A 12126-nucleotide genomic window follows, 5' to 3' on the forward strand; every position below is an offset into this window, starting at 1 on the left:
TTTTACCCAAACGCCAGTCTAAAGCGGTGCGTTTTGAGCTGGTTTCTGAAAGTGTTCACAGAATCTGCGAGGCGCAGAGGTGCAGGCAGAGCATTCCATAGCCTTGGTGCTACTGCCTCAAAAGCTCGGTCACCACGGGTCTTAAGGCGAGTGCGTGGGACAGACAGAAGACCCAAAGCGTCAGACCTGAGAGCGTGGGCGGGTGAATTTGGGGTGAAGTAGATCAGCTACATATGAAGAAGCCTGACCGTGTAGTGCTCTGTAAATGATAGTGAGAATTTTAAAGTGTCTCCTAAAAGCTACAGGGAGCCAGTGAAGACATCTGAGTATGGGGTTGATGTGAGACCGTCGATTTGTCCTGGTGAGTAATCTGGCGTTGGGTCCTTATTGGTCTCAGCCAGGACCCCTACCACTTGATGAGGGTTGATAGTTGCCAGAGCTGCTGCTGTGGGAGGGGGGGAACGATAGGGACATAAATTAGCAATTTCATCTCACACCATTGATACTGGATGGTGCTAAGGGGTTTTACTGTTGTTCAAATATCCAACTTCTCCCGAAAATGCATTTAATTGCAAACTCGCTGACATACCTTAATTGAGATTAAACATGTTGTGCTTGTTGTGTTGATATATTACAATGTATTTATTTTTTATCTTTATCCAGAGATGACATTGATGGTTAAATGGTTGCTGAAGCTTTTTTTTGTCAGGGGACACCACAGCTGCATGGGTTTCTTCATTAACACCTTCCACAGAAATTTAATCTGAATCAGTGATGGGTGCAAATCATATTTTAATTTCCTGCCATCCGCTGCTCCACACTGTCATCTGTTATCCCAGTCTAACCTACGACCTACGATAAAGCACGACTCTATGAGACCTCGGAAGCTGCAAGTCACTGCTTTTGACTCACTAAAATCATAATAAGCATTCTCCAGGAAAAGTTATATAAAGTCCACTCTATTATGTCAAGATAAATGGCAACATTTGAACAAACACTGTTTAACTTGCATGCTTTCAGTTGATTTCACACTTTCTGTCCTCTGGGTCCTGGAAGATACAGCAGGACAATCAGGAGGCTTCCCAAAGGTTTTCATTTCAAAGACCTCAGCTGAAATTGATTCACATTAGAGCATGAAGGTTGCTGTTATTCAAATGAATGCTGCTTAAGAACATTTACCCTGGTTGAATTGATTTTATTCAGAATAAAACTCAGTTGCCAATGTATTAGATACATCTAGCTAATACTAATAGTCTATTAATACAGCAGCCCTAATTAGCAGTTAATTCAACTTTGTGGTCATTTTGGGGGATGTGTTACTATTGTGTTAACTATATTGCAAACTCATGGTCAAACTAGTTCTATTATTAACAGTTTTCAAAATGTTGGGAGTCTATTGCCGTCAGTGATCCCTCTCGGCCGCTCAGCTTGGAAACAACTGGACCGACTGATAAGCTACTATGGTGTATAGGCTTCCTTTAAGTTGGGGGACTTGGGGGAGACATATTTTAAGATTTGATGCAGCAGAGGCCAGTCTCCAGTTTGATTCCCGGCTGGATCAGCTGCTGCATGTCATTCCTCTACTCTCTTTCGTCACATTTACTGACCGTCTCCACTGTCACAAAGAAAGGTCATCTTTAAAAAAAATGTTCTTTGTTGCCATCTAAAGATACTGCAGCGAGAAAGGTCGACCACAGGAGAAAACCCTGCTACACTTTACACTGTCGACCCTCACGCTTGCTCTTATATGCACAAATGTGTCGGATTGTACCTCAGCTGGCTAGCTAAATATAACGGTGCCCTTGCTTCAGCTTGTGTGCCGACAAATAAACAGAATCAATTCTACTTTATGTTTTTATTGAAACGTGGGTAAAACTTAATTGGTAAAAACATTATGGCAAAAATAAAGATGTTACACAATATGTTACAATATTTTCAGGAATATATCACAGAGTATTCCCACTCTAGATGTCACAACTGTATAACGTCTGCAAGATGTCACAAGAGTCTCAATTACAACATGGTACTTTTTGGGCTCCTTCATTAACTTCTGCATATATATTGAATGAAGAGAGCCATTATTGTAACACATATAATGGGAATCAGTAGACAGACTAACAATCCTTCAAGGGATGAATAACAATGACTGAATACGTACTTAACACTCAGTTGCTGGGGTTACAGAGGATGATGACAGGCTGTAATTGCTTCTTTGACCACTGTTAACAAAAGCTAACAGAACAGTGCTATGACATAACACAGCTCAAAATGAGCATGGGGGGAACAAGTCAGCGCTACTGAATACACGCCACATTAGTTCTTCTTTCGGTGTTACTAATTTAACACTCATTTCTCCGGGCTGTGTGCGCCATCTTCCTCGGGGTTGGCTCGCTCTCCCGTCGTGTCCACCTCTTCGATCTCGGTTTGGTTTGCTTCAGCCTGTTCGTTATTCTGAGACGGTCTCAGGAGGTACTCCAGCTCTTCTGCGCTGATGGCCACCTTCTCAGGAATCAACCACCTCTTGAAGTTTTCAAGAGCGCTAGAGAAGAGAAGTACCTCATGTTTGTGTCCTGGCAGAAGTTCGTGTGTGTATCATAATATGAAGGAATAATCTATCATCCTACCTCTCATCCATGTCACCGCCTTGGAAGATCTCCGAGGTCTGAGCGTCATGCAGGAATCTATCCCAACATTCTTTCTTAGCTTGAGACAAGGAGCGCAACATGTCCCTGGATGTCACATCACTTGACTGGCCCTTTAATTTCTTCAGGCGGTTCTCTGCATCAAAATGTAGACAAAAAAATACTTCATTTTTCATGTAAAATCAAAATGATTAATTAAGGTGGGGGGAACATTTCTGACGTTTAGTTTATATGTCAGAAAAAGAGTTAAATAAAATGCCCATCAGGACTTTGAAACCCTATAACTCCAAATATCTCACATACAACCTGATTAAGATGATGGACGCTGTAATGAGGACAGGGTGAGCTGAATGTGACACGATGCATGCAGTCATGGAAGGGGCAGGAGGAGACGGGAAGGATGCGTGTACCTAAGCTGGCTATGTAGATCTCAGAATCCTCCATGGGTTCCCATCCGGTGTAAGAAGAACGGGTATTTGTCCCATTTGAGTGTCCATTGTGCTGCAATCCGACTTGTGCGGCTGGCTCGAATGAGTCCCTGAACTCCGTGTTGATCGCTGGGGCTGGTTCAGCTTGTGACTCCGGCAGACTGGAGCAGATTTCAGTCCACAGCTCCCCGCTGGACCGGACGTCCTCCTTATTCTCGAAGTCTTCAATCATTCTGGTCAACTGACTTGAGTTAGAACAGAAGTCAATATGAATTAGCATTAGCACAATTGTGGTGATGGGTCTTTCAGCAGCATTAAAACAGGCATCGGGAGACATTTAGAATAGAAATGTAAAACATCTGAAAGGTAAACTGTACAGGTATCCAAATACTAAGCACAATCAAATGCTGAGCGTTAATTTACCAACATCTATCAACATACTTAGCTACTTTGGTGTCTAAAACCTATTTTATTGAGTATTGTTTCCTTTCAAGTGTTTTTAAACGGTTCGTCGTCATAATGATTTACAAACATGTCTTACCTGTGTGAAACTCTTGATAGAATAACCGTTATTTCTTCTAAAGTATGATATTAAAGATGAAAGATTAGCCTCGCTAGCTAACTGTGTCCATGATCCAGTGTCTTAAATGGGGGACGTCCACTTCCTTATTTAGTGTCATATGATTGGACATTATAACCGTCCATCAAACGTTTCTAAAACATGATTGGATCTCTGGGGCGTTATGTTGGAAACCCGCATCTTATTGGTCAGGGGCTGTGTGTCAGAGAAGAGAGTCAGGAAGTCAGGAAGTAAGTTCCAGCTGGAAGGAACTGACACGGTGACGAACTATTAAGGTAAACAAGTCCTGCTGGTCTCTGTTGAATTGTTTTATTCGTATTGATCATTTAAAGAACTGACATTAGCATATATTATAGGTTCATCACTTAATGTTAATTTGTTTGTTTCGCGATACAATATGGAGCTGGATGAGCTCGGTGGCTAACTGTCAAGTTCACTTTAATGTCATTAATTTGTTACGTTAAATCCAGCTTTGCTTGGACTGATTGTTAACCTGATTATGACTGACTATTAAATGTGTGTTACGATTATTTGTGTGTTTTATGTAAGTTTGCAAGCGTTGATCATCATGTCCCTGCAGGAAGATCCAGTGTAGGAGATGCACGCAGCGTTGCGCCTGGCAGTAGTGGCAGTCCCGATGGGTGTGCTGCTGTCCCGGACCATGGCGTGGATGTCCAGCGGCAAGACGCATCCAGAGCTCATCAACAGGCTGAGGGGTAATGGGCAGATCTCAGGGACCTAAGCATGACATTACAAGGAATTTACTTTACACCTCAAAGGTCCACAACTAAACATATTTTGAGTGACAGCTGGTGTTTTTATAATGTAAACAAAAAATGGGGATTATCTTCTCTTTAGTAATATGGAGGATCGTTTAAAATAAGAAAAGAAAAAGACACGGAGTATATTGTATTACTCACAATTATCAAGACACATTTAAATGAAAACCAAATAGGGCTGCTGGATATTGAATTGACACGTGGATACTCTTGTGGCAAGTTGAAATTGGAAAGTTAAATTCAAACCGTGTGGAAAAAGTTTAAGGAAAGGAAAAATGAGAATTAGTTTATTCAACTGTAATGTAGCCTTTAAAACAAGGGAAATACATGTATGCTATCATGATGTTATGATGACCGAAATCCTACACAATTATCAAAACATAGTATATATATATGTATATATATATATATATATATTGATATACCTCCAAGCTTTAAATATTGACCCAGTACTATGCTTTCATTCGCCTTTGTTTTATCTAAAAAGCCTGTATAATTAGTTTTCCATTCACATTAAAGGGTAAATGGAAACTCACAGGGTTCAACCTGCACACATTTTCTATTTTGTCTCTGTGTAATTGCCTCCTCTTTTCTCCTCCAGATCACGGGGTGATCCGCAGCGACCGAGTGTTTGATGCCATGCTGGCTACAGACAGAGGGCTCTACGCTATAGACTATCCTTATGCAGACTCTCCTCAGTCCATAGGTATCCATTTTAGTCATTCTTTAAAGACACATACACACACTTGCCTATTAATGTGGTAACAGTTATTTGAGTGAATACATTCATTGTGTGTTATGTTGTGTTTCCTGACCACAGATGTGTGCTATGACTGTGTTATGCTTTTTCTTATCACAGGCTACAGAGCGACCATCAGTGCACCACACATGGTGAGTAACAAGCACTGAACTGCTATAGTTCACTTATGTACATACACATGATGGGCTGAATGTTTTTCTATGGTGGTTTGACAGCATGCTCATGCTTTGGAGCTGTTAAGTGACAAACTAACTGAAGGGGCATCGGCACTGGATGTGGGTTCAGGAAGTGGATATCTCACAGCCTGCTTTGCAAGGATGGTAAGTGCTGTATAAACTTTGCATGTTTCCTACCAGTTGGTATTAAATGCACAATATGAGTGAGTGCAATAGCTGCATTTTTCTTTTGTTTGTAGACAGGACCTAGTGGTAAAGTGGTTGGCATTGAACACATTGATGAACTGGTTCAAATGTCAATAAGAAATGTGCAAGCTGACGACCCAGTGCTGCTCAGCTCTGGACGCATCAAACTTACAAGTGAGTCATGAGATGAAGTTATGGATTTTTTTGTTTTAATTTTGATGTTGCACAGCCACGAAAGACTATAAAGGTCAAACCCACATCTGTCCACAGTGGGAGATGGACGGCTCGGCCACCCAGAAGGAGCGCCGTATGATGCCATTCATGTTGGTGCAGCTGCAGCTACTGTTCCTAAGGCTGTAAGGACACGTATGGCTTTCACTTCTGTGAAAATAGAATAAGAGAAATCATGCACTTAATCTTTAGCTACATCCAAAATCCATAACAATGTAGCACAGAGAGTTAAGGTTAAAACACATTGCAGTACATATGTAACCTTTATTTAACCAGGATAATCCCATTGAGAATTTGCGATCTCATTTCCAAGAGAGTGCTGGCCGAGATGTTTCACACCACATAAAAACACAAATAACCGACTTAAAAAACAAAACAGCAAAAAGTTAAAGACATGAAGAATTTCAAATAAAGTAGACAACAGACTTGAAACAAAACCAGCAAATTGCATCAACCAAAGAATTGTCATTTAGTGTCATGACAAGTATATTCAGTGCTCAAATAATCCTTAATCCTGTTTATAAAATAATCTAGTTTAAAATGTCTCTGTAGCTCAAAGATGAGTCCAAAAACTTTAAACGTTTTTTAGCCAAAAAAGGTGCGGGTTCTAGGAATGATGTACCTCATTTGTCTACTGTAGTAAAGTGAATCTTAAACAGTCAGGGGTCACTATAAAAGAGTGATGTAAACTATGAGGGAACTTGGATATGCAGAGGGCAGCCTGAAATTGCTTCTTGAACATGAACTCATGTGAAATTTCTGTTTTCTGCCGTCTGTTTGTCAAAGCTCTTGGAGCAGCTGAAGCTTGGTGGGCGGTTGGTTCTCCCAGTGGGCCCCGACGGCGGCAGTCAGGTGTTGGAACAGTACGATCGGCAGAGCGATGGGACCTTTCTCAAGAAAGCTCTGATGGGAGTGATTTACGTCCCCCTGACTGACAAGAGGCGCCAGTGGCCTGGGTATTGCACTAAAACACTCATAACCTATCATTTTAAAACCCAAATCAATGAATGACAGCTGCCTCTGTAATCTTCAGTGTGTTTCATGCGTCACGAGTCGCATCCACCTCCATCCTGTGGCTTGTTCCTGATCATATCAACGCTGTCCTTCCCTCTCTCCCCAGAGGTGAGCTCTGACTGCAGTGTGGTTGCCCCCACAGGAGGTGGCGTTGGTGTTGCATCTCCGGGGCCCCGTAACGCTTCTCACGGTTCCACTGAGCTCTGGTCTTAACAGCCACCTGCCCTCAGTTGTCTCCCAGCAACGTACAAGGAGGATCCTTCTCTGTTTGCCCGACCAGATCGTCTTCCAAGAGTGATAAAACTCAAGACTGAATGAGCGACCACCGCTGGACTGATGACCATACTCACAGAATGCTCTGGGTCAGTTAGAGAGTGATGAGGTTATTGTGGATGACAAAGATAGGTTGCCTGAGATCGAAGTGATTCACAGTATTTTATATATGGGTAAGTCAGTCAAGTTCAGCCTTAAGAAAAGTGCAATATCAGCTTAAGAAGCTACAGAACGTGTTCTTCTGGATGATTGTGGGAAATTCAGATGAGTGGTAAATGTGTGACCTTGTGTGTAATCTTATGGGAATGCTTTGGCTTTGAATGCAGTAACACCTAAAGACAAACAAAAAAGACAAAAGTACAAGCCAAGGAAGTTAAATGAAAATTCAGTAAATTAACAATGTAATATATATATTTTGTGGTAGGAAATAGTTTTTACTGGCATCATATACTGTATGTTTAGGATATGTCCTGTTTGACATTGTTACTGTAGAGCAAAGGGGGCATTGTGCCAAAAATTGATTAACTGAGGCACTGACTTATGTGTAAGATTTATTAATAAAACCCACTAAATGGATACATTATCGTTTTCACTTTTCTACAGCAAATGATTGCATCAGGGAGAGCTACAGAAAGCACACGGAAGGAATGTTTAATATTTTTGACTAAGTAAGATAAAAGCCTTGTTCTGTACCAACATAATACAAATAATAATATAATCAATTATTGTACCCTCATTACCGTACCTTATTATCTTTCAAGACATATTGTCTTAAATGTAGTAATCATTGATGAACATTTTAAATAGTTTTTCCAGAGAATGTCAGCTACACAACCTCTTCTCATACAATAGACAAACTCTTCAAAACCTGGAACAAATAAATATTATGACTTCAACCTCATCATATCAGTCCATTAGTAAGGTATCTAGTAAAAACCAAACTAAATACTCATTCTGAACAGTTGGTGGCGATAATGCCTCGTTGATGAGCTGATTTGTTCATAAAGACAAATGAAAAGAAGAAGAAACAGCAAGGTTTGATAGGTTGAACTACACATTGGACTGATTGGACTACATATTTACGTCATCGCTATGCGCTTTTAGCGAGAAGGTCCTTTAGCTAGAGAGCGATGCACGTGAGTGTGTCTGTCAGAGGTTTGAGAGAACGTAGTTTTCTGTCTGTCTTCTCTTCGGCTCAAACGGGCGTTAATAATAATAATAGGCGTGTAATTGATCAAATAAAGCGTCACTTTATTTCATTTTATAACGTTATTTGTCCTCTGAATCGCCATTTTTGCTCTCCACGGTGTACACGGAGCAGCTCGACGATGGAGCAGGCAGCATGCGACAGTTCAACACCGGCGGCGGAGGTAAACACCCCGGTGTCCGGTGAGAAAACCACGACGAAAGAGGCGGCAGAGAGTGTGAAAAGAAAGAGCGACGAGCGGGGCGAAGCCGAGACAAGTGGCCAAAGCAAGAGGCGAAGAGGAGCGGGAGGGAAGAAGCTCCGTCCGGGCGAGAGATACATCCCCCCTCCGCAGAAGCGGAACCCGGGTGTCAGCTTCAGCCAGGAGCACTTCGACGAGACCTCGTACTACTTTGAAGGTGGCCTACGCAAAGTCTACCCCTACTACTTTGACTTCAAAACGTACTGCAAAGGCCGGTGGATCGGGAAGAGCCTCCTGGAGGTGTTCAAGAGCGAGTTCAGAGCCGAGACCATCGAGTATTACCAGAGGGCCACCAAAGAGGGTCGCATCCGGCTGAACGAGACACCTGTGGACGACCTGTCTGTGGTGCTCAGGGTCAGTGTCACTGTATGATGTCATGTCTGAAGTGCCAGTGTTATCATGAGGCTATTATAAGCATGGCTCAATGACAGAATAAGTTCCTATATAGTGATATTAAGTCTGTCTGCTGTATTGATGTTTCTAAATGTGTCTCTAGCTTGGCAGAAGTTCCTCATTAAAGATGTAATTAAACAAACGTGTTTGTGACCATCCACAGAATAATGACCACATGAAGAACACGGTGCATCGCCACGAGCCCCCTGTAGTCGGCAGACCCCTGGAGGTTCTGGTGGACGACGGGGAAGTGCTTGTGGTCAACAAGCCCGCCTCCATCCCGGTCCACCCCTGCGGCCGTTTCCGCCACAACACGGTGATTTTCATCCTGGGAAAAGAGCGAGGCATCTCTGAGCTCCACACGGTCCACAGGCTGGACAGGCTCACCTCGGGAGTGCTGCTGTTTGCCAGGACGCTGGAGACCTCAAAGAAACTGGACCAGTTGGTGAGAGACAGACAGGTGTGTTCAGGACGCTTTCACGTGGTTAAGTCCACAGCACACACTGACATGTGCACGTATGCCAGTGGGTTTAGACAATAATGGTAATATTTAGCTTTTGTCATACTTTTTTTACGTAATGCAATCAAAGGTGCATTTACCATAGCGGTCTCAAAAATGTCCTTAACATTTGTACTTTCTAACAGCTTGAAAAGGAGTACGTGTGCAGAGTAGAGGGTGAGTTTCCAGAAGAGGAGCTGATCTGCGAGGAGCCTATCCTGGTCGTTTCCTTTAAAATTGGCCTCTGCCGTGTCGATCCGAAGGGAAAGGAGTGCAGAACCGTCTTCCAGAGGCTCACCTTTAATGGGAAAACCAGCGTGGTCCGTTGTTTACCACTGACTGGCCGCACACACCAGATCCGGGTCCACCTCCAGTACCTGGGCTTCCCCATCCTCAATGATCCCATCTATGGGTCCTCGGCCTGGGGTCCACACAGGGGGAAGGGGGGGCTGGTGGGAAAGAGTAATGAGGAGCTCTTTCAGGCCCTGGTAGAGGAACATCGCTCGCAGGAAAGTCTCCACCTGCTGGATATTCCGGACGATGGGATTGAGCAAGAGGCCGAGAAAAACAAAGCGTCTGAGAAAGGACGTCTATTAGATGGTCCTTCTGAACCCAACAAAAGTGCAGAGAGTCATCAGACCGACACACAGCTGCCAGCATGTGGCAGCTCAAGCAGTGAGACAGTGGATAAGGTGAGTCAGGGCTGCACGGAGCCTGACGGTAACGATGCCTCCTCTCCCAAATCTCAGCCCAACAAATCAAATGGAAATCAAACAGAGGCAACAACTCTCAAAAGTCCTCCAGAGACGAGAGACCACCTGTGTAGTGAATGTAAGCTGGTCCGACCGGATCCCACAGAGAAGGAACTCATCATGTACCTCCACGCTTTACGCTACAAAGGACCTGACTTTGAATATTCCACAAGTTTACCCGATTGGGCCAAAGAGGACTGGGTCGAGGATGATTGGTGCTGACCTGATGCTCGTGACGTTGGTGTTTTTAGGTTACTGCCATCGTGCATGTTTTGTTCCCAGACATTTAAAAGAATGATCAGAAATCCATTGAGAGGTTTTGCTCTGAGGCAGTTTTAAATTTCCTGTCTTAACATATGCTGAATGTAGAAATATGTTTTCCTTTGGCTCCAAGCTTTTTATGCCTTAAATACAAATAGGAAATGGGTTTTGTATTGATTCTCATTTTTGTTTTAATGGTCAAGAGAATAGTTTTTATATGATTTCATCCTTTTTAAGTCTGTAATCTGCCAGTACTCAAACCATGATCTGAAATAAAAAGCCAGTCTGCAGGAAAATAAATGATTTATTTTATTTTGAGCTTTGTGAAAAGTTAACAACATTGACACCTGTAAATGATAGTGGCGGTGAGGTGTAGGTGGAGTCAGCGATTCTGGAGAAAGAAATAAACACCCAAACATATCCCCCCCCCTGAAAGCCTGTGAATCATTTTGTGACTCTGAGGCAGGTTATTTTCTGCTGAGTGATTTTCAAACGAATGCTCAATGTAGAATTGTGATTATACAGTCAAGATGTCAAAAGAAACCACTTCTTACGAAGAGAACGCTGGAAAATAAAGCTGCTCACAGGCACATCAGACAGAAGTTTCGTCTTTGCCAGGCCTTTGTGCTGAACCACCATCACTGCACCTCTAACACCTCTTTGTATATACTTATTAAGAACCATAGACCTCTCTCTTATCTTTTTTAAAGGACGCACCCTTTGCACAAAACAGAGTTTCAGTAGTTTCAGCATCTGAAACGACCTGTTGAAAGACATCTGGCACATGCTGTTTATGTCATAAATACTGTCATTTGCACATAAAACCAGCTGATGTGACATCTCAGCTGTGGGGTGGGCTGTAGACACAGGCTTTCCTCTTCGTAGATTATCGGTTGGAGGTTCTCTTAACAGTGCTGCTGCAAGGTCTATGTACAAATTGCTGTTGAAGCAGTTGTATGTGATGCACACCTACTGCTTCAGAAATAAGAGATTAGAGCTTCCTCCTTAATTTGCCAACAGTGTATAAACCCACATATAGTGTTATATCTGCATTAAAACCCTTTTTTGCCTTTTTGTAAAGTACGTAAACATTAAATGTATTTGGCACCAACACTTGAATAAACAGCATGACTCTTAATTTGACAGTGAAACACTAAATGCAAACAACCTAGGACACTACAAATGACACGTTACTCACTGTAGCTTTCAGGCTTTCTATGCAATGGTCACAAAGGACATACTGTACACATCATTGCCACAAGTGCAAAACCAACTGACTTTAGTGAAGTGATAGAGCTGCATTGAGTAGCAAACTTTCTCTGTTTATCGAATAGTATTCAGTGTGAATGTATGAATGTATATGGCTCATTGAGGTCTTTTCCTGCATGGAGACACTGTATTTCGTTATAACCCAGTCCGTGCAGATGTTACAAAAGTTCCAGGCACAAAGTAAACTCTGCAGCAGCAGGTGCATTACTTGATTTCTTTTTTTCTATGAAAGCTTTATCTTTCATTGTCTTCTGTCTGAAAATGCAATTTTTTTTACAAGTCATGCTTTGATTAGACCTTTCGCTGAGGAGACACTGATGATCTGTAACAACCCTGGCAGCAACATTAGACAAACATGCTGTTACATTTGGGTGGCTTATTTTTCCTTTATGTATTACTCAAAAGTAACGGTGTATGCTCCTTTTGTAGTTTCTG

At 42.4% G+C, this 12126-nt stretch overlaps 3 protein-coding genes across 5 annotated transcripts; 2 read left to right on the plus strand and 1 right to left on the minus strand.

Annotated features, from left to right (window-relative positions):
• Nucleotides 1-1842: 1842 nt before the first annotated feature.
• Nucleotides 1843-3724, minus strand: ccdc32 (coiled-coil domain containing 32). The gene is made up of 4 exons (XM_079174886.1): nt 3612-3724; nt 3053-3315; nt 2625-2778; nt 1843-2539 (listed from the first exon to the last, which is right to left on the minus strand). The coding sequence occupies exons 2-4, from the start codon at nt 3300-3302 to the stop codon at nt 2347-2349; spliced, it is 597 nt and encodes a 198-aa protein (XP_079031012.1). The 5' UTR covers nt 3303-3315; nt 3612-3724; the 3' UTR covers nt 1843-2346.
• A 128-nt stretch (nt 3725-3852) lies between these two features.
• On the plus strand, nt 3853-7645 carry pcmtl (l-isoaspartyl protein carboxyl methyltransferase, like). 3 transcript variants are annotated; one of them, XM_079174989.1, is made up of 9 exons: nt 3853-3925; nt 4199-4366; nt 5031-5135; nt 5289-5320; nt 5405-5509; nt 5605-5725; nt 5822-5907; nt 6569-6738; nt 6939-7645. In XM_079174989.1, exons 2-9 carry the CDS (start codon nt 4249-4251, stop codon nt 6973-6975), a joined length of 774 nt encoding a protein of 257 aa, XP_079031115.1. In that variant the 5' UTR covers nt 3853-3925; nt 4199-4248; the 3' UTR covers nt 6976-7645. The 3 variants fall into 3 exon arrangements, with proteins under 3 accessions (XP_079031115.1, XP_079031116.1, XP_079031114.1); XM_079174990.1 differs by having other exon boundaries at nt 3869-3925; nt 4231-4366; nt 6903-7645; XM_079174988.1 differs by having other exon boundaries at nt 3869-3925; nt 4231-4366.
• Nucleotides 7646-8199: 554 nt separating this feature from the next.
• rpusd2 (RNA pseudouridine synthase domain containing 2) lies at nt 8200-11005 on the plus strand (the record flags this gene model as incomplete). The annotated part of the gene is made up of 3 exons (XM_079174073.1): nt 8200-8871; nt 9074-9370; nt 9556-11005. 3 exons carry the CDS (start codon nt 8200-8202, stop codon nt 10381-10383), a joined length of 1797 nt encoding a protein of 598 aa, XP_079030199.1. The 3' UTR covers nt 10384-11005.
• Nucleotides 11006-12126: the final 1121 nt, after the last annotated feature.

Source organism: Pholis gunnellus (assembly GCF_910591455.1).
Source record: "Pholis gunnellus genome assembly, chromosome: 15".
Lineage (NCBI taxonomy): Eukaryota > Metazoa > Chordata > Actinopteri > Perciformes > Pholidae > Pholis > Pholis gunnellus.

Excerpts from the sequence above, each read along its gene's own strand:
- pcmtl (XM_079174989.1), top strand. The coding sequence starts at position 4,249 with ATGCACGCAGCGTTGCGCCTGGCAGTAGTGGCAGTCCCGATGGGTGTG. Across the intron at positions 4,367-5,030 it reads GCTCATCAACAGGCTGAGGG|ATCACGGGGTGATCCGCAGC; the intron begins GTAATGGGCAGA and ends TTTCTCCTCCAG. Across the intron at positions 5,908-6,568 it reads CAGCTACTGTTCCTAAGGCT|CTCTTGGAGCAGCTGAAGCT; the intron begins GTAAGGACACGT and ends TGTTTGTCAAAG.
- ccdc32 (XM_079174886.1), bottom strand. The coding sequence starts at position 3,302 with ATGATTGAAGACTTCGAGAATAAGGAGGACGTCCGGTCCAGCGGGGAG. Across the intron at positions 2,779-3,052 it reads GATCTACATAGCCAGCTTAG|AGAACCGCCTGAAGAAATTA; the intron begins GTACACGCATCC and ends ATTTTGATGCAG. Across the intron at positions 2,540-2,624 it reads GGCGGTGACATGGATGAGAG|CGCTCTTGAAAACTTCAAGA; the intron begins GTAGGATGATAG and ends TCTCTTCTCTAG.